Below are 25,103 nucleotides of genomic sequence, written 5' to 3' on the forward strand. Positions count from 1 at the left end.
ACGGACTGATACACAAATTCATAACCCTTAACTTTCCACCATACATCACAAAACTACTCCATTCTTCCTCGCTTGACCGTAATTTCACAGTTCCAAGTAGACAACACACCCTCGACGCGTAAACAAGTGACGGCGGGAGTACCGCAGGGCTCGATCCTGGGACCGTCCTTGTTTAACGTCTACATCCACGACATGCCCACTGACGCCGACACAACACTGTTGACATTTGCTGACGACACTGCCATTTACAGATCATCACGTTCACTACGCTACTGACTACAAAAATACAGAGACATATAGACGCCCTGACTGATTACACGGAAAAATGGCAAATTAAAATCAATCCTTCTAAAACAGAAGCAATTTTCTTTACAAAAAGCCGTTGGTCCATTACACTTACTGACTTGACGAAACTAAAGGTAATGGGCCATGAAGCTGAGTGGTCCAAGGAAGTCAAATACCTTGGCGAACCTTGGACTATAGACTCAGCTTCACAAAACATACGAATACAAAAATTGGACAGGCTTACGGGATGATGAATCTACTGAGACCTCTTTTGAACCACAACAGCCCGCTAAGCGTGAAGAACAACGCGGACACTTTACTTGACACTGATAAGACCATTACTGACATACGCCGCTCCGGCATGGAACGCGACAACCAAGACCAACAGACGGAGACTACAAATAGCACAGAACAAAGCACTGCGACTGGTACTAGACAAATCAAGGAACCCACTGACGAGACTCTACTACCCAACGAAATATTTACACGAACAGACGGACATACCGACCATACTCGAACACATAAAAAAGCTCACCGAGAATTTTTACCGAAAGTGTAGGGATTCACGATAATAGTACCATCCGCGCGTTAGGCCAGTACACATCAGAAATGATCTGGTACGGGAACTATGCCATGCCTAACTACCTGATCGAGCCCGCAGTGAATACATAAGCCATAAAAACAATGAATAAAGGATTTTTTTTAGGTGACAAAAATCGTCTCCTTTTTTGTCCTTGCGAATAATGAATAATAAAAATATTGTACAAATACAAATATATAGACAATATTGTAAAACCACAAACTTTTAGGTAAAATACCCCCAGGGTAGACAAACCCACATATAATTCACTGTATTTTACACTGTATATATTGAATAAATTTTTATTTCTGTCTGTCTGTCTGTCTGCTGAAAATTTCATCATACTTTAGGGGCATGTATACCAACACAATAAAAAAAAAATTTTGACAATCAGACACTCCAGACCCGCGAAATTTAATTATTAGTAATTCCGGGTACTTTTTGAACACACCTCGTATATATATATATATATATATATATATATATATATATATATATATATATATTTAATTTAAATCAAAGTGACTTCTTCTTGAAGAAGTAACTTCCTCTACTCAAACTTAAAAAAACGAGTTTTAAATCCTAGAAGCCACAAATTAAAGAACAAAAAACTTAGAATTATTATATAAGACTTTAAAAACAATAAAGCATAATTTGGTCGCAAGTATGAGGGTATTTTCTATTTTAGGAAATTTTGTGAGTTATCAGAGGACACGTTTAAGTAGCAATTCGATAGACGTTCCCAATTTTTTAAAATCATATTTTATTAAACAAAAAACAATAGTTTAAAATTAATTAATTAAAATTGCTCGGAACAGAAATAAAAGTTTACCTTAATTGTTTTCAAAACTAAAATTGATATTAACAAGTATGTATCCACATGTATCTAATATTTTTTTATTTTTTTTATTTAAAAATGTATTACATATTTTTATTTATTCGAAATCTTTCCTTTCACTATCATAAAATATTTGCATTCTTATAGGTGAAAATGATGCATAAATAACGAATAATTATTTTCAAAATTATTTAATCAAGATAAACTATTATTTTTTAGTTCTACTAATTAAAATTAAAATAATTTTGTTTACTATATATAAAATTGAACAATAAATAAATTCAGTCAAATACTATTCTAAATTACACTAAATTTGCGGATAAATTACAGAATATTCAGCAAAAATTTATTTTCTATATAAAATTTGAAAACAGGTTAAAACCGGTTTTATAGTAAAATTAAAATTCGAAAAACCGGATATCTGAAATGTCGGTTTTTGTATAAACCCTAGTAATTACCAATTCATACGAAGATAGACCCGAAACATAGCGTCACCATAACGTTTCTATTTTATCAAAGAATTGGCTCCTTTGGCTCCAATATATCCATCATCTCATCTCATTCATTTTCATTCATCGTTTATCATGATTCATTCTAAACCGCACCATCCCGCGGTCGCCGTTATTATTAGTGTCACAGTTTTGGCGACCCGACGCCGGTGGCGACACGCGAGCCGAGGCCGCCACCCGTCACCGTGGTCACTGTCACTCCGTCGAGAATTCAAACTGTAGACGCCGCCGTGACGACAGTGACGTCTCCGCGCGAACGACAGAGGAACTTCGACGTGAGTTTTTTACCATAACATGCACTTGACGAGACGATAGAATTGCAGGAGGATGTAGTTGATTCTGGCACAATTAGGGAAATTTGACCATTTTTTGTTATTTAATATAGGCGTTTAGTTTGGTGTTTTGACATTTTGAGGTAGAATATTTTTATAAGTGACTATCGATTAGATTTGATAAAAATATTGCGAAAATAATGATTTTAAACACTTATACCTATAGGGGAAGTACGGACAATATGACATGGTGTTTTATTTTTTTAATGTTATTTATTTGTTCAATGATATTATAATTTCGATTGTTTTTACTCGTCTTATTTTAATTGATTACACAGGCCAACAAAAAAAATTTTTGTTTGGCGCATCAAATGTTAGAGCTGATTCTTATAGTATTTTTTACGCTGATTTCAAATCTGCAAACCATTTTTTTGTATCAGCTCTAGTTTGGTACTTGGAAAGAAGTTGCCGAAATCAGGTCCATTCTAGGTCGTCACGGCAAAGAACTTTTCACAGTGTCAACTAATGTCCCAACTAAGGCCAAATGGGTCTTATAAGTTTGTATGTACGAGTAGGCATATCTCATTAAAATAACATTCTGAATTGTATTACTATTTTATACTTTCGTTCCTTATATTAGGCAACGTTCTCGCTGTTTGTCAGTATATGGCTCTAGCAGTAAGCTTAGACATACGGTAAACTGCTGCGACACATAATTGATTTCATTTTTGCATTATAGTGAATATGTCCAATTTTGTGCCAAACAATCGTCATTTGCGGGGAATGTTGATTTTCGTCTTTCATTCAAAAAAACAGCTGCTCAAGTGCATCGAGAGCTACGGAAATGTTGCTCTGAGCGAAACAACATGTTGTGAGGGGTTTCGTCGCTTCAAAAATGGTGATTTTGATGTTGACGACCACCCTTGTGAAGGAAGGGCCAAAACCTTCAAAAGCGCTAAATTGAAGGTCTTGCTCGAAGAGGATTCGAACAAACTCAAGAAGATCTTGTTTCAGAATTAGAAGTTACCCATCAAGCCATTTCCAAGCTATTGCATGCGTTGGGGATGATTTAGAAGCAAGAAACCTCGGTTTCTTGTGAGTTGAAGCCAAGAGACGTCGAGCGTCGTTTTTTCGCCTGTGAACAACTGCTCCAGCGGCGAGAAAAGAAGAGGTTCTTCATCACATCGTGACAGGTGATGAAAAATGAATACATTACAGCAATCCAAAGAGGAGAAAATCTTGGTTCGGTCGAATATTCACTGCGAAGGCTATGCTCTACATATGGTGGGACCACGTCGGTGTTATTTGTTATGAGCTGTTGAAACCGAGCGAAACCATCACTGGAGAACTGTATCGAAATCAATTGATGCAATTTTTTTATAATAAAGCTACATTTTCATCGAAAAAACAGCGAGAACTTAGTTGCGCACCTAATATATCATATATATCATATCTTGAAAACTAAAGCTCATAGAAAAAAAACAATGTCATTTTTGAAATCAGCGCCCCAAATATACTTAAAAACAGCAATCAAATCGTTTGCACCATTTTCTTTGTTGGCCTGTGTTACCAGTAGCATAGACTTTTAATCTAATAGAGGCTATAATTTTTATTAAAGAAAAAAACAACTAATTATAAAAGCCATTTTGTCCATATAGTACGGACAGAGTGACATATAGGGTAAGAGCATAGTAAAATACATAATTGCAATTTTTAAGATGACGGTTGATAAATAAATCATTTGTTCATTTATTATAAAGCCCAAAGGGAACAAATCATATATCATAATCAACCTTCGCCGAGCTCAGACCGTGAAAAGAGGTGTTTTCAATAAATGCAAGTATGTTCTTTTTACCGGTGAATCGTTTGGTCTGTTTTTAACATTAAATAGAGTAGAAGTTAGAAGCCAAAAAGCTTCAAAAGGTTTAATTTTTTTGCCTACGTTATTTCGTCTATTGTTTAGGTATATCATTTTGTCTGAAAGTGAACAAAAATGAATAAATAAGCAAAATTTCATCAAATACCTGATTATTGTAATAAAATTAATCGAAATCGCTAGAACAGTCATAACTTTAAAGATTTCAATAAAAATAATTATAAATAACAATATACAACCCCCAAAAACATGCTAAAACCACCTTCAAAATGAACTTTCGAATTCGAATTCATTCTTTCAATATCTGACCGGGTTGTGGTAATGGCTTTCTTCGTGTTATACAGTCGCACAAACGTTACTAAAACTATTCAATGTTTAAATAAATCCACTGTAAAATTTCCTCCATGTATGCCATTTTGTCCGTTTTTTCCCTATGCAATGCAATTGTTGTAAACGCATTTTTCGTGAAAATCGTGAAATTTTTTATACGACCAGAAATTAATAATATATTTTTTCTGATTAGTAAGTGGAAAACGTAGTTCTTTATTGATGTAAAGTAAGGTTGCTTAAATCGTACCTCTGCCTAAGTCGTACCCAGGCTATATTTTGTTTGATAATTAAAAATAAAAACCTTTTTGATAATGTTTGTTTAATGTATGTCATTTTTTTTAATTTCAAACCTCGAGAACTGTGCAAGCTTTAAGTCGTACCAGTGTAATTACTTCCTTGGGTGCCTGTTTAAGATGGAGTGTTTTATATTCTTTTTAATAAAAACGAAGAAGTCATGGATAAATACAACATTTAAATGTACTTGCTCAAATTTGGAAAACACCAAGTATTTTCATAACGGCTTTGGTATATATATATTTTTAACTTCCCGTAGGGTAAGTTATAGTAATCGCAAAAAAATCGAAAATGAAAATTTTTATATATCTTTACGTTTCAGAGGTTTCTGAACACTTTGGCATACCTTAGAAAAAATGTATGTATGTGTGTGTGTGTGTGTGTGTGTGTGTGTGTGTGTGGGTGTGTGTGTGTGCGTGTGTGTATGTATGTGCGGATACAAATTTTCGTCGACGATTTCGAGAACACGGATCAACCGATTTGAATAATTCAAAAAACATTCGATTTGTATTGATAAGGAGACGTGCTGATTAGTTTTTGGCGAAGGCAGGTCTAGCCGTTCCGGAGATACGGGGCAAAAAGTGCCAAAAACGGTAACTCAGTTTTTAAGATAACGGAGCGTCCGATTTTAATAATTCAAAAAACATTTTACTTGTATTGACAAGGTAAAGAATTGATCAAATTTTCATAAAGGCAGGTCAAGCGGTTTCGGAGATCTAACGAAAAAAGTAAAAAAAAATGCCATTTGGCGGTCAAAAATGATCATTAGACATATGCACATCAAATTTTCAGATATTTTATAGAGATTTTAACAATAAGTATAAATTTTGTTTATTTTCCTATGGGTTCCGTATCAATGTTTACCCGTTAGACAGCGACGCCGCGCTTACGTGCTTTATATTTTGTCATAATGCAGTTAAAGCAGTACGATTGCTTTGAAAAACAAGTTCAGATCTTCCAAAATATGTCAAAATAAAGAAAACATTTTTTCAAAAAAAAGAATTTTTTGTCCAATTTATAGTTTCTCAAAAATCTTATTTTTTTCGAAGTAAATTTTTTTCGAAGTAAATTTTTTTCAAAAATGTTAAAACGTTTTTAAAAAAAATAATTGTTGGTACGGGAAGTTCCAGCAATTTGCCTTAAGGCACTAGGCCCCAATTGCCTTAAGACAGAATTCCACTTACAGCTAGTTTTAATTTTATTTGAACAGCCATCAGAACTTATGGGTTCTATGAGCTGCTGTGATTAATATCTTACAAACTACGTTTGTTTTATTACAGATGGCAACCCAAACAGTTGTTACATCTCTGTATGATAAATTTTTATTACAATCTCTGTAATAGGGCAAGTATGGTGCAACAATGCCGGGTGAGGGCTATTTTCACTTGGAAACATATTGCTATTTATATTTCCAAGTGAAAATCGTTGTCAATGTTGCCTGACAACAGGTTGCTCGAAGTGGGTATAGAACCCGGGACCTCTGAAACAAGTCCCGTCGCTCTTAACCGCTTACCTACGGGCGAGCCCGTGGTATATACAATAATATATAATATAATAGTATATAATACTTTTTTTAACGGTACTTATTGCATTCTCGATTTTCCGACAACAGAGGGCTAAATGCCCTTTCCGCTGTAAATATTGCTCTAAAATATAGTCTGGTTAGAGTTAGTCCACATGTTTTCGATCCCTAAGCATACTTACCTGGCGTCGGGGTTACCGTGATCAACAAGGCGGTTCCCCCAGGGCGAGGTCTGGCCATTGCACCTGGGTCGGATTGACCCCTGCGATTGTCCCTAATGTGGATAACTCGGGCGTGTAATTTTTGGTAGTCGGGACTGCGTACGCGCTGTCCCGGTAATAAACATAATATATTAAAATAATAATAATAAATAGTAGTCTGCCCGAAGGCAGGTCCATTGTATGAGAGCGCCACAAAATCAATGATTTGCCTCCCCTCCCTTATTTATTATTCTAATTAACTAAATACAATCATTGTTTATTAGAATATTAAATAAGGTTTCTTCAGGTTTAATGAAGAGCGTTTTATGAATTTTTGTTATAAATTCGAAGAAAAAGTTCTTTGCTCAATTGAGTGTAATAACATTGTAATGCCTGTATCCTCGTGAACAGTTTCATATCCATTCTAGGGAACTAATTATTCTATGAGAACTTTTGATGCTTTTTGAGACTGTTATTGCAGGTGCTATTTTCATAAAATTATTAATTTCGCATGGATTTCTATTTTACCATTTTTAAATAGATCCATCTTTTAATTTCGACCTCAAAATGTCAAATTTACACAGCTTGTTTAGGACTATGCAAACGAGATTGTATACATAGGAGCGATTGATAATGATTTTATTTGTGTTATTTTATAACAAGGATATAAATAATATTGGAAAATATGTATTTCATTAAGCCTTACACGAAGCAAATTCAACTAAAAGTACGAAATTTAGTAAACCAGACCTTTAATTATTGAATAAAACCAAAATATCATCTTATCATAAAACAGTAACTTGCATGCTTAGTGGTAGTCATTCGATCCTGAAAATATTAATTTCATTGATTTTTGCTAGCTTTTTTATTTTAATGGGAATATTCAGTTTCATTTAATTTACATTGATTTCTATTTTAATTATTAATCTTCGTAGATATTTATTTTATTAGCTTTTTAATTTTTTTTATAATTTTAGAAAGAATTAAATTCTTGGCATTTTGATTGTTTGTGCTATTTTTGTTTTCTCTAATATTATATCATATCACCTACCCTTAAGAAATATGATCAATTCATCATAGTCTATATAACAACTCTCAATTACATTATATAATTAAGTTTTGATTATTAAATCATCTGCCAAAAATTTAATTTATTTTATATTTAGTAGTTATATTTATAATAAACTTGACATTAACTCATTACACATATCATAACATACATTTGTAATTAACTACAATTAAACGGTTCCGTACCAGATAGCAAATATAAATACATTTGGTAATATAACTATTTTATTTTAGAATATTATTCTTTACGTTTTTTCTATTGACTTATTTGGCTGGAAATAAATAATTGTTACTTATCTGTAGAGTAATAACTCATTATGGTATTGTCGTTTTTATCTTCTTGAATATTTCTATTTTATTATTAAAGGTAACCAGGAAAAATTACTAAAGAGTCGATTAGACCTTTTAATTTACGTCCTTGAGCATAAACTTATATGGAAAATTATAAGTAAACTCAATCGGTATAAATATGATAATTTATGTGTTAAATGAATTAGCCTACTTTTGAAATTTACTTTTCTTATTATCGTTTGTGATTATTGTGGCATATGTAATTATTAAATATGTCATCAAAGTAGAACCGATAAAATGTTTGACCATGAATCTATTTTGACGATTATGGCTATAGGGGAGGAGCTTGTTGTAACAGTTATTAAAATTAATACATCCATTGATTAAATTGTTACTAAATAAAGACCAATGGTTGCTATAACTATTCTTGTGTCGAATAAAGTCTAAACAATAACTTCGCTATTGGTCATTATTTTACTATCAATTACTTTCTATAAAAAATGCGGTGATGCAAATTATCCCGTGCTCGGAAATAGATGTAAGGGCAAAAAACAGCAATACTTTTGATCATTTAGTCTTTGTTTATATTTAACAAAATTGACATCTTTCAGTAGTGAAAAATATTTTTCGCGGAATACACCCTGCATATGCTCACTTCTTACAAATGATTACCTAATTTTCTTCATATAAATCAGCTTCACCACATTCCAAAAAATACCACTCTCCTGAATGTGATTATTTATTTCTTTATGTTCATTTTGTAATGCTTCTTTTTAGGACTGTCCAATAATTCTGGGACAAATTACAGTTTTAAGATGCCCTTTTTTGGGGGCGATGTTGTAATGTAGTATAATTTTAGCATGGTTTTCCTAATACTAGGGGTTATCTTAGCACCTCGTTCGATCTTTAAACCACCTGTAATTACCTGTGGGAGCCTAGTATCTAACGGATGTAACCAAGATTACTTATATAAATAAATATATTTAATAACGAATACTTCAGTTACAAGTATTTGAGAACATTACAGTATTTGTATACCTCCATGTCCTCTAACTAATATTCATTATTCTTACTTTATTCTATTATGGATATACGAGGAGAATATCTAATTGCTAACAAATACATTATAAGACCTTTCGTTAGACCTGCTTTATCGTTGTGCACGCAAACGAACACTAAGGTCAGACCTTTAGAAGAGGTTTCCTAGAATCAGCATTACGTGGATTTCAAGAGTGGAACTTGTGTACCCTGGGGTTGGCAATAATATTAATTATCCACGAAATAATTTTAATTATTCAGGGAATAATAACAATTATCGTCACAATACTGTAGATTTTCATTTGCTTTACAACAAGACTCAAGATTTTGTTAAACTATCTAGTTGTTATGAGCTTTCAATATTTATTTAGGTAACTATTTAAGAAACTTAGCAATCATAAAAATTGTTACATATTGCCAAAGATTTAAACATTTTAATAAAAATAAAATATACAATATTTGAAACTAGTCCATAAACTTAAATAGTATCATGTACTAAGGTAACCAATTTTTTTAGGCCAAAACCGGGACGGCTTTCATTTATCTAAATATACAATAAAAAACTTTTTTGTAAACAAATCCATTTTTATGCAGAATTACTGGTCATTAGTAGGAATCCGATTATATGTTACGTTTTTGCGTTCTTAAGCCTTGTATAAAATTCTGGTAAAATTTCTTCATAATTAACTTAATATTAGTTTAAATTAGCATTTGTGCAAGGCAGTTCAAAAGGGCGCCCTCATAATTTATTTTAGCTAATTTTCGTATTCGATTCTCATTTCATTTATTTATTTAATTCTATTGATTTTTGCTTTATCGTTACTTCATTTGTAATTTACTATTTTTATTCATATTTATATGTATTTAGACGATCAGCTAAGCTTCTTAAGTCATCTAGATTACGAACATCTTCTCAATCAACACAAAAAAGACTAAACTCTATTTTGGTCCTTCATAATTACTAAATGTTTTTGTATTTTAAAAACAGATTGCAATTGCATTTTGAGAAATGGAAAAAACCGCAAAATTGAAAATAAAAAGTTTAAAATTATTAACTTGCCGCCTATTTTAGTTTATTTTAGCCCATGTTTGGAATTTTGCATTCGGAATTTTTTTCAGTCATAACGTAATGTTTCATATAAACATACTCATTGTTACATTTTAAGACATTTGATAAATAGCTGTAATGTTATTAGCAAGTAATTGCAAAAATTCAATGCAAATTTATACTTTTCGAAAATCTGAGACAAAAGATCGAATTCCGGGACAAATATTGCTTTGAGAAAAAACCTGTACACAAGATCGAAATCCGGGACTGTCCAGGCCAAATCCGGACGTATGGTCACCTTGCATGTACTCAAATATATTGTCATATTATTAAATATATATTCTAAGCCATTACATTACTTTTAAAACTGGTACGGAACCTTAATGCATTGACTGATACCAAAATCATATTTCAAAAATCACACATTCATAATCTGTTACTACGTTAGATTTTCATTTCGGTTTCGCACACATTACCCTCATTAACTGATTTTGGTTTTTTCTCATCACAAGTGAATTAACAAAACAGTAAACGCCACACCACAAATTAACCATAGACTTTTTCGAATTAACCGAATTAACCAAATTAACCACAAAACGCAGCGCGCCAAATCGCTGAGCGATCTCCGTAAGATCGATGCATGCTATAGCGATAGAAAGGAACTCATTCATACTGGAGTCTCCGTCAAGGCGCTGGTAAGATTTTTTATTTCATTTATTAATTATTTAATTTGTTAATTTGTATTTTGCTTTTAACTATTATTAGTATTATTTAGCATTAATATTTATAATTAATCCGTAGTTGATATTAAACACTTTTCGTATAACGTGATACAATTACTTAGAGACATGTCATTATTTGTTTTAATTTTGTGATACTTTAATTGAGAACATTTATAACCATGTTGATATAAAGTTGCTTTACGTAAACTGCGTATCGTCTTTTTACAACTGAACAGTCATTAAACCTGAGAAATATTACTTTAAAACGTTGATGGTGTAGACAACGTGTCGACATCCTCTACTTTTTGTCTGATGCGACTGTCGCACACTGCCAACAGTGCCACATTTATTTTAAGGGGGTCTTCCTATGTGACGGCCTGTTTTTAGGGATATTTTAGGATTTTTTTTCTACGACCAGTAAATATTTAGAGCTTCAAGTTTTTTATCATTTATTAACACATATTTGGACAGTATAAATATAAAATTTCAGCTAAAAATATTCAGTCAAACTAGAGTTACAGCGCTCTGAACACCCCCGCCTCGAAAAAAAGAGCTCCCACTTCCTCCACGATTCCGGCTGATCGGCTGATCTGAAAAAAAAAATAAACGGCGTTTTAATTTGTAGGCTTAAAAGCACGGAATGACCTATAATCAAATGAATATAATTGGATTTTTGATAGGCATTTGAAATAAAAGTTGCAAATTAGGCGTTTTTTTTTTGTTTTTTGCTATAAAAAAAATCGAAGTGATTGATGATAGTTCACTCCATGCGTTTAAATATATTGAGTGTGCCCTGTAAATTTCAAGTAATTCGGTCCAGCCGTTTCTGAGATACAATGGAGGAAAGTTTGAAAAACACAGTATTGAGAAAAAACGCTCCTTCTTTTACCTGCTGTATATTAAAACGACTTCGAATTTTCTAAAATCGCTTTACTACCGTATTCTAAACATGTTAAGGGAGCAATTTATGAAAAAAAAACGATTTTTTCAACCCATCACATAGGAAGACCCCCTTAACACTTAAATGCATCATAACACGTATATTATAAGCATATTTGTAATAAAATTGAAACTATTCGTTCCTAGTTTGTTACTTTGGTCCTAATAATGACATATTGATCTTCTGATGTAAGCTGGTCCTTCTTGTCCTTCAAACAAGTCTAAATGACAATTGTTGCTTTCAACCTCACAAATCATTACAACCTCTCACACTTTCATGATAAATAAAAATAGACAATATGTCGACAGCTTCTATTTTCCCTAATTTTAATTAAAACGTTTCAGCATAGGAAATAGGTCCAAAGAAACAGCAGTCAACTTGTTAAACTGCGTTATTAGATTACTGCTTCGGTTTTCATGAGATAAATCCTGGTTTGATTTTCCATTCTAGAATTTTATTATATCAGTTGTACCTATCTTGTTTCAAATGTCGAACTATCTTATGACCATTTACGTTATATCATGTTACTAATTTAGCAAAAAACAATTGTTTTTACCAATACTATCTGAGAGATCTGACAAAATTAGGTATAACCTTCCAAAGTTGTCAAATTTATTGGATTCTTAACTTAAATATGACTTGAGATTACTATAATTTTTAGTCTTTGATATGAAATCTAATACAAATAAATGATTGTTAGCTGTGATCGTTTTATCCTACGTGAAAAATCTGTCAAACTTGCATCACACACCCTACACATTGGGTGTCTTAATTTCTTCAGACTGCGCCGTTGTCAAATTTCTTGAATTATTATTGAAAACGCTGCGCTGTTATCAGTCGGACTTACCTTAAAACTTCATTTAATTGATTGATAATCACGTTATACGAAAATGCATACTGCTAATTCTACATTAAACCATTAATATTTTGTATTAGTAGATATAATAAATACATACAACTAATATATTAATCTGCGTTGAAGTTGCTTCTTAAATATCTGTTTACTATTACAATATTTGTTTCAAAACTCGCTTATTGTGAAGGAGATTTAAGGAAAAAAATAGGCGAAAAGGTAATAATACATTTCAGTATAATTTGTACAGTGTAATATCCGTAAACTTACATCACAAAACTAAAATCGTTACATTTGTAGTAAATGATTATTGACACTCTATTTGAATTTAATTTAAAGAATTGGATTCAAACATTTGTATATGTTTCTTTAACCTAGTGGGAATTATAAAACGATTAATTAAGCGGTTATTGATAGTTGATTTGATACATTTAATCTTTCACTTATCTCATAAACCGAATTCATTTAATTTTTTATTTGGCGTAACTTTGATTTCTTCCGGATAGAAACTGAACATTATTTTACGTGTACTATAATATAAAGTTACAACTACCGAATCAAAACATTTTTACAGCATTCCAGCAAAACTTTCCACGTATATTCCCAAAATAAGTAGGTAAATAGCCAACGCACACTTGAAGTGTCTGAAAACAACGTGGTTATTTTTTGGCAAACGATCAAAGATGTTTAGATAGAAAACAACGTGTGATTCGTCTAGAATAAGTCAAAGTATAAATAACTAAGTTATGACTAATGCAACTAGTGAATATTTGTCTGTGCTAAATAAAGTCGAATTGGATCCCAAATAGATAAGAAAATATCAGTTTAGTAAGAGATATTTTTACTTATCTTGGGAAATAATGCAATTGTTTCTGTGACTAATATTTTTATTGAATTAAATCATTACATCTTAATCCTAAATCCCGATAAAGCGTAAATCATACTGCGATTTGGCAAACGCGGTCAAGGCAGAATGCAACACTGTCCCATCACCGTTGGCGTCACCTGTCCGTCACCAGATACGTCTGATGTCGTCCCAAAGTACGAAGGCGACCAACAGTTATCATCATCAGCCGGTGAAGAGAAGAGTTTCGATCACCCAATTCGATATGGTGAGAAATCACCCTCATGGTCAAACTGGTGACTGGGGTAAATGTTCGATGGTTGCACTGGGCTACATAATTATTTTATGGGATGTTTGTATATAAAGCACATTATTTGGTTTATTATTGGAGCATTATATGTTTGTAAATAATAAAGTGGTATTTAATGAAATTATTGATCAACTCAAATCAATGATAAATCACCACCAAGGGCAAATCGGTAACCAGGGAGAATTTAGGGCAATTGGTGATACCGTAAATGGGAGATATTTGGAAGTAGTGAAGATGGAATTCAATTTTTTTTTATCAAACTTAGTTCTATATAGTAAAATAGTTCCATCTAGGTGAAATCGATGATTGGTGGGAATGTTGGGTGGATGCACGGGGATACAAAATTTGTAAATAACGAACAACCACATAGATTGGTAGATGTTTTGTAAATAATCCTGAATGTGAGATGAAATTGGCTAAGTTATTGATTAAATTCAATTTCATTTAGTCTTGAATCACCATCAAGGTGATTGGGTTAGAAATCACCATCACCATTTTGGCGATTGGGTTGACTGTTGGGCATTTAGTTATTTGTTACGGTTTGTGAGAAAATTTTGAATAATTAGTGATTGCACATTAGGCTTAAGTCAGTGATTTGTTTAAGTATTAAGCAAATTGTAACTGCACTTGGATAATGCGCTGTTTTATTATTCAATGGGACAGTTTGCGAGCTACTTGTAAATAAGAAAAATTGAATAGGGAAAATTATTTATTAACCTCTGGTTGAGGAATAATCAGAAAGGGAGTAGTTTGTAGATTGCTCCTGAATAAGAAAAATTTAATAGGAAAAATCAAAATTAAAATTTGATTTAATGTATGAACTTACTGAGTATTGGCATTGTAAATTTAAATAGTTTTCATAAGTCTTTTGCATCATATTGATTTCTTAAGCAGTCGGTGTTGCAGTGTGCCCAATTTAAACCAAAATTATTATTTTCTAAATATAGATTTGAAATTCGTCTTCAATCATGGATTCTCCTTTTCTACTGTAGAAATGATACTGGGGAATGCATCCACAACAATTTTTCTAAATACTATAGTTAGCTTACGTCTATTTTCGGGAGAGCACTCTTTTTAACTTTTAATTATTATTAATCAAATTAAAAATTTTGATTAGTAGAATTCTTTGAATATTATCCAAATTTCTTTATGATATACCAAAATCTTTTTCATTTGATTAAATTAAAGTGCAATTTTAATAGTATTACATCATCGTGTAATTGAAATCTTCATATTCATCCAATTAATTTTGTCATCCTATTAATTTTAAGCATCGCGAATAATTTAATTTAATTTATTTTAACTACTGGGCGCCCTATCATAAATAAATTTACATTTATTTGTACATATGTCTGAGATATAAACGTTCTGTACACAAACAAATTGAATATATTTTATAATATTATTGAAGATCATTCTTTTCCTTATAAACATTGATCATCAACTAGTTATATGTGGTAGAAATATTGCACTCTAAAACGCATGATTAGTAACAACGTCGTTATTTTGAGATAAAATTGTGAAACTTGGGTTGCACTTGTTTTGCTGAAGTAAAAAGCTGCTTCTCAAAAATTGCTAAGTTTGTGGGGCAAATTTATGATAAATTGCACATTAGAACGTTTATTTGTATATGCACTATAAAACTAAAATATTTTCCAAAAAAATAAAAACGTTTTGCAAGTAAGTATTGCAAGAAAAAGCTTACGCCGAGATTTTGAAAACTAAAGTTGCTGCAAATAAAGTACACCCTCATTTTTTTTATTGGGTTGCTATTATTTCTTCAAAAATATTTGAATTTAAAAAAATAAAGTTATGATCTTGTAAAATGCACTTTGAAGCTTTAAATAGCCTAAGCAATCTTTACAAAATGGTAAGTCATTAATATTGCATTTTGCACTTATCAGACAGATCTACTAACAAACTTTCCATCTTTTCTAGGTTTTTAAAATAAATGATTTGTTTTTATGATATATTTGTATGTTTATTGTAAATAATAGCACTTGGAGTATGCAGGGAGCACTTTTATACATACAGCACATTTTGCACATTGGGTTTAAATATATATTCTTTTTATTGTTTTTAATATAAATTTTGATTATTTTTTACAGAAATCCAGCTTCAACAAATTTGATGCTTTGCAAAAGAAAAGTTTGGCCAACTCAAAATCAAGCAGTGACCTGAAATCCCCAGATGGTACTAATGTAAGTATTAAGTATTTAATTATATTATATCGACAGCGTAAAAGACACTAAGTTATTTACAAAATTGTAACACATTTCTAAATTGCATGAAATATTATACATATTAAATATAATTTGAACTAACAGTAAGACAGCATCTATATTTACCTTATGTATCGTCATCAAGGAAAGTAACTCAAGGCTAATAATTTTTAAGAAATAATTGTTTATGATTGGCCATTATCTTTTAACACATTTTTCTGCAACTGGCAAAGTCAAACTATTTTAAATATTATTTTGCAGGGATTGGAAAATGAAAAGAAATGCAAAGGCTGCTCTCGTGTTGTTTTCCAGATGGAACAAATTAAAGCCGAAAACAGAGTATATCACAAGAACTGTTTCAGATGCAAAGATTGCAATAAACAACTCACGTATGTTTACATTTCATATATTTTTATAGTAACATATTTTACAAAATTTATTATTATTAAAAATTTTGAACTGATGTTATTCAAAACCAGTTCACAAGTTTAAATAATCGATTGATTCATTGTATTCAATTGTCCCATTATTTTATTTTAAATAACGAAAACAATAGCAACATTACAAAATACACTTTATTACAAATTTTTTTTTTCAATTATACTTTTCACTTTGTATCAGATGTTTACCATGAAAAATGTAATGTGGATTATACTTCTTTCTTTATATGTCTCATATTTTTAATAAATCTTCGACTGCATTTATATCACATACTTGAATATGATGAAAACTTGCTACTGAAAAATTCTGGATGTTTTTTTGAATTTTTGTTTCACTCATTTCAGTGTGGATACATATGAAAGCCACGAGAGCGAACTATATTGCAAGCCTCACTTTAAAGCATTGTTTGCCCCGAAGGTGATCGAAGACTCTCAGCCCAGTAAGTACTTTTATTATATTTTATAACATACATTTATATTCGAAAATAATAACGTTCGATCTAAAGAGATAAATTATTAGCAAATCTAGTTTGCATTTCAATACAATTGTATGTAAAATGATTGAGCCACTTACTGCTTCCAGCAATCCAGTTAAAAATATTGAAATAGAGTGATATAATAATATACAATAATATTGTTTTGTCTATCTATCTTTATTTTTAAATAAACTTCCAATATATTGTTTAATATCACTGATAAAAATTTGAAAAACATATAAAATTATACGCACACATTTGAAAAGTTGATAATTGTGTATTACGTTTACGATTCATTTATAAGAAATTCATTGTTAAGTTAATGAGGATGCCAGTTTTAATTCGAATGTTTATCTTTGATACATTTGTAATTCATTATTCTATTTTGACAAATAAGTTAATGTTATATTATACATATTGTTCTTAATTGAGTAAACCAAAATTGACTTCGAAAACATCAAATCATTTTCACTTTTTCAAAATAATACTTCTCACGGTCCAAAGAATTTCATATCAACATATAGAGCTGAGAAAATTCTTGCATTATGTAGGTAAATGGCTCAATCTTTACAATATGATATCCTCAAGCAATACAATCAAACGATCATAAACCTCAAACATAAGAACAACAACAGTAAATATAAAATATTAAAAGGCAATGATAATTATTATATATAACCCAACAGCAATATACCTGAAAACAATTTGATCTCTTTGATCAAATTGAAAGAACTCAGTATATTCTATACTGTGAAAGATTCCACACTGTGAGTTGCTTAAGGAGTAGTTGCTCATTTTAATAACTCTAGGTTTAGATCAACTCTAGAGTCAGTAATAAAAATATGCAAATGCGTTAAAAATGGTTTCTAACAAGCAAATAATTGATAATTTAAAACATACCTTGACAGCAGCTTCTATTGACATTTTGCATTATATGATAAAAAATAAAGTAGACTTATTATTTCACAATCCGTTCTGTCAATATATTTGTATTTATTTATTAATACAAATAAATATGAATCTATGACATGTTTTTATTAATGTTTTGAGAATTATAGTTTCTTTTGGAAGAATGCTGATTTAACACTTCTTGGTATTTCATAGTTATCAAATGGTATAATTCTATTTATTAAGTCGTTTGTTTAAACATCCTTGTTTTCCTGGAAGATAGGTTCCATAAAAAATCCACTTTTTATGGAAAACTGTGGTAAACGAAAATTACTATGAAAAGCCCTTTTGCCAGTTTTTAATATAATAAATAATAAATACATTGAATGAAAAATTAATATTATAAACTTCCCGTAGGGTAGTTATAGTAATGGGCCGAAAATTGAAAATGAAAATTTTTGCATATCTTCACGTTTTGAAGGTTTCTGAACATTTTGGCATACATAAAAAAATGGATGTGTGTGTGTGTTTTGTATGTCCGCTATTTTTCGTCCTCGTTTTCTGGCGCACGAATTAACCGATTTGAATGGTTCAAAAAACATTCGATTCTTATTGATAGGGAGAAGAGGTGATTAGTTTTTGGCAAAGGCAGGTCCAACCATTTCAAAGATACAGAGCTAAATGTGCAAAAAATGGCAGTTTTTGAGAGAATTAAGCGTCCGATTTGAATGATTCAAAGAACTTTCTGCTTGTTTTTTTATTATTTTGATTATTTACACATATCGGGAAGTTCATGTAACTAACCAACTAGTTTATGCCTATTTTTACTTAATATTAGGGGGCGTCCATTAATCACGTGAGCTAGTTTTTAAGGATTTTTGGACCCTCCTCCCCCTTGGTGATACGTGGTGATATTCAAAATTACCCCCCTCCCTCACCAAGCATCACGTGTATTTTTAGTTACGTGAAAAAACAAAATTTTTTTATTCTTTTTTTTGAAAATGTTTGAATTTTTAAAAAAAATCAGTTAAAAAATAAATACACGTGATATCTTATAATACCCCCCCTCCCCAACGTGATATTTCGTGATTTTTTGTCTAACCCCCCTCCCCCTAAAAACCTCACGTGATTAATGGACGCGCCCCCTTACATATTATTTTTATAGTCTTTTAATAATTATATATAATTATATACTTTTATAAAGTATTTCTCAAATAAAATTGTTGATAAAAATTAAGGGAGGCGCAACATTTTTTTTATTACAGCGGGGGCACTGCGCGAAAAAGGTTTTGAAACCACTGTATTAACAGGAAACGCTACGCGCGTAGCGCATTTTTCCCTACTTTAATTAATTTTTATAATTAAACCACTTCATAGGCCTATAATATTTTATGGGGTTCGGTTTGACTCAAAATCTCAGAAGAGTAAACCTGAGGGCATAGAAAAAGAAGCATTAAAGGTTACCTTGTAAGTTAATATTACTCTCATGACAAAGAGATATTACCCCCATTTGGACAACTAGGTAAGGAAATACAATAAACTAGTGGAGCGCATGGCATCGTGCCTTAAGGCAAATTGTTGGAACTTCCCGTACCAAAAGGTATTATATTTTTAAAAACGATTAACATTTTTGAAAAAAAAAATACTTCCGAAAAATTAGATTTTTGAGAAACTATAAATTTGATAAAAATTACTTTTTTTTAAAAAAAAATTTTTTTTTTATATTTTGACATATTTTGGAAATTCTGAACTTTTTTTCAAAGCAATCGTACTGCTTTAACTGCATAGAGACAAATGTCAAAGCGCGTAAGCGCCGCGTCGCCGTCAAACGGATAAACATTGGTACGGAACCCATAGGAATGTAAACAAAATTTATACTCATTGTTAAAATCTCAAAAAATATTTGATAATTTGATGTGCATATTTGACCGCCAAATGGCATTTTTTAACTTCCCGTAGGGTTAGTTATTGTAATGGGCCGAAAATCGGAATTGAAAATTTTTACATTTCTCGACGTTTTGAAGGTTTCTGAACGTTTTGGCATACTTCAGAAAGAATGGATGTGTGTGTGTGTGTGTGTGTGTATGTATGTATGGATACAAATTTCCAGTCACGTTTTCGGGCGCACGGATCAACCGATTTGAATGGTTCAAAAAACATTCGATTCCTATTGATAAGGAAAAGAGCTGATTAGTTTTGAAGAACTAAGCGTCCGATTTAAATGATTCAAAGAACTTTCTGCTTGTCTTGAGAAAAATAATTGATTTTGGAAAAAACAATTTTTTTTTTTAGTTTTTTTGTACCTATATCGAAAATAATTACAATAATGTTACAATATTTATAATAATCTATTTGAAAACATTCAGTATTCCTCGAACATTTTGTTACGGTACGGGAAGTTCCAGCAATTTGCCTTAAGGCACGATGCCATACCCCCCACTAGTTTTTACTTTTTTTGTTAGATATCCGAAACCGCTAGACCTGCCTTCATGAAAGTTTGATCAATTCTTCATCTTGTCAATACAAGTAAAATGTTTTTTGAATTATTAAAATCGGACGCTCCGTTCTCTTAAAAACTGAGTTACCGTTTTTGGCACTTTTTGCCCCATATCTTCAGAACGGCTAGTCCTGCCTTTGCCAAAAACTAATCAGCACGTCTCCTTATCAACACGAATCGAAATCGTCGACGAAAATTTGTATCCGCACACACACATACACACACGCACATACATCCATTTTTTCTAAGGTATGCCAAAATGTTCAGAAGTTTTTGAAACGTAAAGATATATAAAAATTTTCATTTTCGATTTTTTTGCGATTACTATAACTTGCCCTACGGGAAGTTAAAAAAAATAATTTAAAAATACGTACTTTTTATTTTCTACTCTTTTTGGGGTAATTTATCCCCAGTTTCCCGATCACTGATCTTTAGTTACACATTTTAACAATTTGTTAAACACAAGAAAAATGCCCGATACGACTTTGTATAAGTAAAACTATTGTGTGTACTGCCTTTAGTTTTTAATGTCTTTTTGCAAAGCGATATGTTGGTATCACTGCGTGTCGCGTGTGGTATGACCTTTCTTTATCTTCAATGTGTTATGAACGCAAAATGTCAATTAGTTGTTTTTGTTTGTATATTTTAGGTTCGTATCAACTCGTTCATTGAATATGTTTAAAGTATTGATTTATTGTTTGTCTCATTGTGTTGAACTTATTCAATTGTTATACATTTACACTTAAAAGCTTTTAAAATTACTTTTTTAGGTTATATATACTACCATATTCTTGGAACAATTATTTTGCAATATTAAATGCGTTCTACAATAGGAGATTTTTAATCATAATGTACGTATATTAATGAGAAGAACCAAATCTTTAATAAATAAAAGAAATTTAGCTCCGGAAGAATAATATACTTATGAAATTTCATTCTCTTCTCATTGAGGATAATAAAAACATAAAAACATAAAACTGCCACAACATGGGTGGGTATTGAATAGTGAATATAATCTATGCATACAACTTTATTTGTCAGAGGTTATGATCGTTTATTTGTATGATGCGAGGATATTGTTATTATGTATTACTTGATATTTCTTTATATCTAAAATTTTATTTCTCTCAGAGTTTGAGAGTACTACTATAAATATCGATACTTGGACCATTTATTTTGAAAGTGGTGCAGAAAAAAGAGAGTTATCATGTAATATTTTTGGTGCAATACATCATTATATTTTGTTCTATATTATGTTATATTTTTATGTCCAATAAAGTGGTGTAAGTCCTGGTTTATAACATGTCCTAGATTTATAACTAACAGATATTCTAACCTTTAATTTTCATAACAAATTGCTCTTACACCACTTTCGTGATAAATGGTCAAATTATTTTTCTTTTATTCTGATAACTTACTTGTGTAACATTTTATGGTAAGTGGTTAAAATAAACTTTACAGAAGTACCCCGTAAGCACGAAATGATTATAAGAGAAAATCAGCCCATGGAGTTGCCCCCGGATGTTGTTAGAGGTCTGTTAGATCTTGCGCGTGGTGTTGTCTTAACATTTTTTTTTCTAATAACATGATTTTTGAATTTTTTCCAATAATGCCTGATTGCTCGTTATAACAAACTTGTTTCCAAAAAGGCATGTTGATTTTTCTTTCCCTAGAAAGATGAGAGAATAGAATGGGTCATATAACTTTATATTATTACTTAACAGCCCATGTAACAATTTGGCCTGAAGTTCGAAACATGTGTATTCATTTTATGTAATATTTTCTAGTGCTTTATCATCCTTTTTATCAATGCCTGTTTGATTTACTAATTGCTTTGTTTTTTTTACCTAAATAACTTTCACAAAAAGATCAAAGTGCTTTCAGAAAAAATATTGACTGACATATTTCTTTAAAAATTAGCTGATAATTTGCTTTTTTATGATAACTTTCACATATCATTCCTTTTCATTTAATTCTACTTCTACATAAATACTTAAATTTTTCATCATCATCATTATATATTGAAAGAATGAGATCATTTTGATTGTTCTTAAATGTGTTTGGAGCCAATTGGCCTAAGATAACTATCTTAGCTCTATATATATATATATATATATATATATATATATATATATATATATTATTATTAAGATATTATGATCATATCTGGATTGCCCCATTCAGTCATTCAGTGGAACAAAGAAAACACAAAAATACACTACACTATTATACAGTATTAAACCAAGCAATTAATAATTGGAACATTTAAAACTATATGATTTGTTGACATTTTTTTGTTACATTTTAGTATGTACAGAGTTATTGGCATCTAAATACTGAGAGAGTATTATTGAACATACCAATTTGAACATAATTAACTTCCCATAGGGTAAGTTATTGTAATCGTCCAAAAATCGAAATTGAAAATTTTTGCATATCTTTACCAGGGGCGTAGCGTACCTTGGCAGGGTTCCGTATCACCTTAAAAAGGGTATTAATTTTTTAAAAAATATAAAAAAAAGCATAAAATAAGGAATATTTATTTATCCTTATCTATCTGTATATTTTCTAAAAATTTTACAAATGATTTCAAACATATATTTACTCTCCTCATCTTTTTTCAAAACAGTGAATCGTTAAGTATTGATATCTTCATTTTTTTTTTTTTTAAGTTTTTGCCTTTAGAGACGATTAGTGACAGGTCTGATAAACGTTTCTCTCTTAAAGTTCTTAGGTAATTTTTGATTAGTTTTAATTTTGAAAAATCTATTTTGACAGTTGCGATTGTAACTGGAAGGCCGAAGAAAAAAATGTATGTTGTTATTACGTTAGGAAGTAGGAATTACTAAATATTTTGTTTTTAATATATGATTTCAAACACGTTGGTCATGAAGATTACCTGAGATATCTTTACAGTATTTAGTGTACAGTTTTTTAGAAACTTTTATTATCTCTTGATTTGGAAAAAAAAGTTTCTCCGGTTGTAATTTTTTGTGCATGCTTGTCGTAAAATACTAACGTCGCACAGGTTTTGAAATATTTGTTTAGTTACTTATAAAAATAAAAACAAATAAAATACACCTAATAATTGGGACCAACAATACATTCGCAAACTATGAATGATTGGCTTGGCGATCAAAATGATTAAGATGATTTAAATGATGATATTTATCTTAATCTAACTATAAATTTTTTTACCGCTTATACAATAATTTTATAAATTTTTGATGGAAAATATTAAGCTGGATTAGTTGTATAGATTTGTTCATAATACAATCCACAATAATATTAACTTATTGAAATGTCTTGTGGCCGTAAAATCTGCCACAGTAATTAATAATACAGCCTTATAGGCTTTATTATCAGCTAAAACACATGTATAATTGCCTATTCTCATTTGCTAAATATTATGGATATTCTTTTGAGTTCGAAAAGTAGATACACAGTTTATAATAAATATAAAAATCAACTTTAAATATTGCGCAGCCAAATATAAATTCTCTAAAGGGTTGGGCTTAAAAGTTGAAAACAGCGACCTTTTTTTTTAGAAAAATTCGATAATAAAAGGAAATGCCAAATATGCCGAAAATTATTTAATTTTTTTCTTTGAAAATCGTTGTTTGGCTTTAAAGTTTTTATCCATTCTTGCTTTCGCTCGTCGGGGGCTCTCCTGACCCGGGGTTCCATATAATTGATGAGGCGGTAGTCACGCCCCTGATCTTTACGATTCAGGGGTTTCTGAACATTTTGGCATTCCTTAAAAATTGATGTATGTATGTGTGCGTGTGTGTGTTTTGAGTGACTGACACCATTGTGGTGTCGCCGGATGGCATAGTGTTAATATAGAAATCAAGGATCTAATAATTTATATAACCCTTAATATCTTTGAAATTAAAACGTGATTTTACTAAATAAAACTAATATAATAATAATCGATCATAACTCCAGAACTTACGACCGCTTTATCTCGGGTTCTAACAATCGATATTACAAGAAATTTGAAAAGCGCGTTAACAACAGTTCAGGCAGTACGAAAACGTATTGTTATGAAAAAGTTGTATGCAAAGTGATTAGTTTTTTTATCATTGAAATTACTAGTATTACAGGGCATTGTCATTAATATATTATTATTGCTTACCTGCATCGATAATCAGATTCAGAAAATGTGAAGATGTTGGAAAAGTCTTTGGCTGCGACGAGTATAAATCGTCAAAAAAATGCCATTCAACTACCTGTGGCCACGCGTGGTGTTGGTATTATTGCTGCACATGAGTACAAACGAATGTGTTTCATCAGTAAATACTGCACAGATTCATCCGACGATTCATCCGACGATTCATACGATGGTGACAATTCAATGGCACTTGAGAAAATTTGTACCATATATCAGTACTACAGGATTTGTTTGTATCTGGCATACTACAAATTGAACCTTGCGAATGTTTTAAATTTGAATATTGACATTTCCCAATCACTAAGTTGGGTCAACAGGGTACCCAGAGGGATGTATTATCTTCTTGAGTCTATTGGTAGAATTAAAGGATCGGTAAATGAATGGCATTCAATCACAATAGAGAGTAAAGCTATTCATGGAGAGGAGGCAGCTTTGTATTTGTATCCGTTCAATATTCGTGAGTACTTGATAAACCTCTCTGATCCGAATTTCAATAGTAAATACAGAAATCGATTCCACGAACTCAATCCTCTTCCTGGAGCTAAATGGTATAATGATCCAATCAACGGATGGATACTGCAGAATG

At 31.1% G+C, this 25,103-nt stretch overlaps 1 protein-coding gene and 1 non-coding gene across 2 annotated transcripts in view; both read left to right on the top strand.

The window, feature by feature from the left end:
• Nucleotides 1-25,103, top strand: part of LOC113386817 (serine-rich adhesin for platelets-like) — a 254,324-nt gene that overhangs the window by 184,692 nt on the left and 44,529 nt on the right. The window contains exons 8-11 of the mRNA XM_026624577.1: nucleotides 15,929-16,021; nucleotides 16,304-16,431; nucleotides 16,828-16,922; nucleotides 21,805-21,876. Of these exons, the coding sequence (XP_026480362.1) occupies nucleotides 15,929-16,021; nucleotides 16,304-16,431; nucleotides 16,828-16,922; nucleotides 21,805-21,876 (388 nt within the window). The remainder of the gene's footprint in view (nucleotides 1-15,928; nucleotides 16,022-16,303; nucleotides 16,432-16,827; nucleotides 16,923-21,804; nucleotides 21,877-25,103) is intronic.
• Nucleotides 6,681-6,842, top strand: LOC113364475. Its single transcript, XR_003366166.1, has one exon. It is a non-coding gene; the product is annotated as a U1 spliceosomal RNA (small nuclear RNA).

The sequence above is a fragment of the Ctenocephalides felis genome, unplaced genomic scaffold, assembly GCF_003426905.1.
Source record: "Ctenocephalides felis isolate EL2017-DRISC unplaced genomic scaffold, ASM342690v1 CF-g0.4_SCAFFOLD_00845, whole genome shotgun sequence".
Taxonomy (NCBI): Eukaryota; Metazoa; Arthropoda; class Insecta; order Siphonaptera; family Pulicidae; genus Ctenocephalides; species Ctenocephalides felis.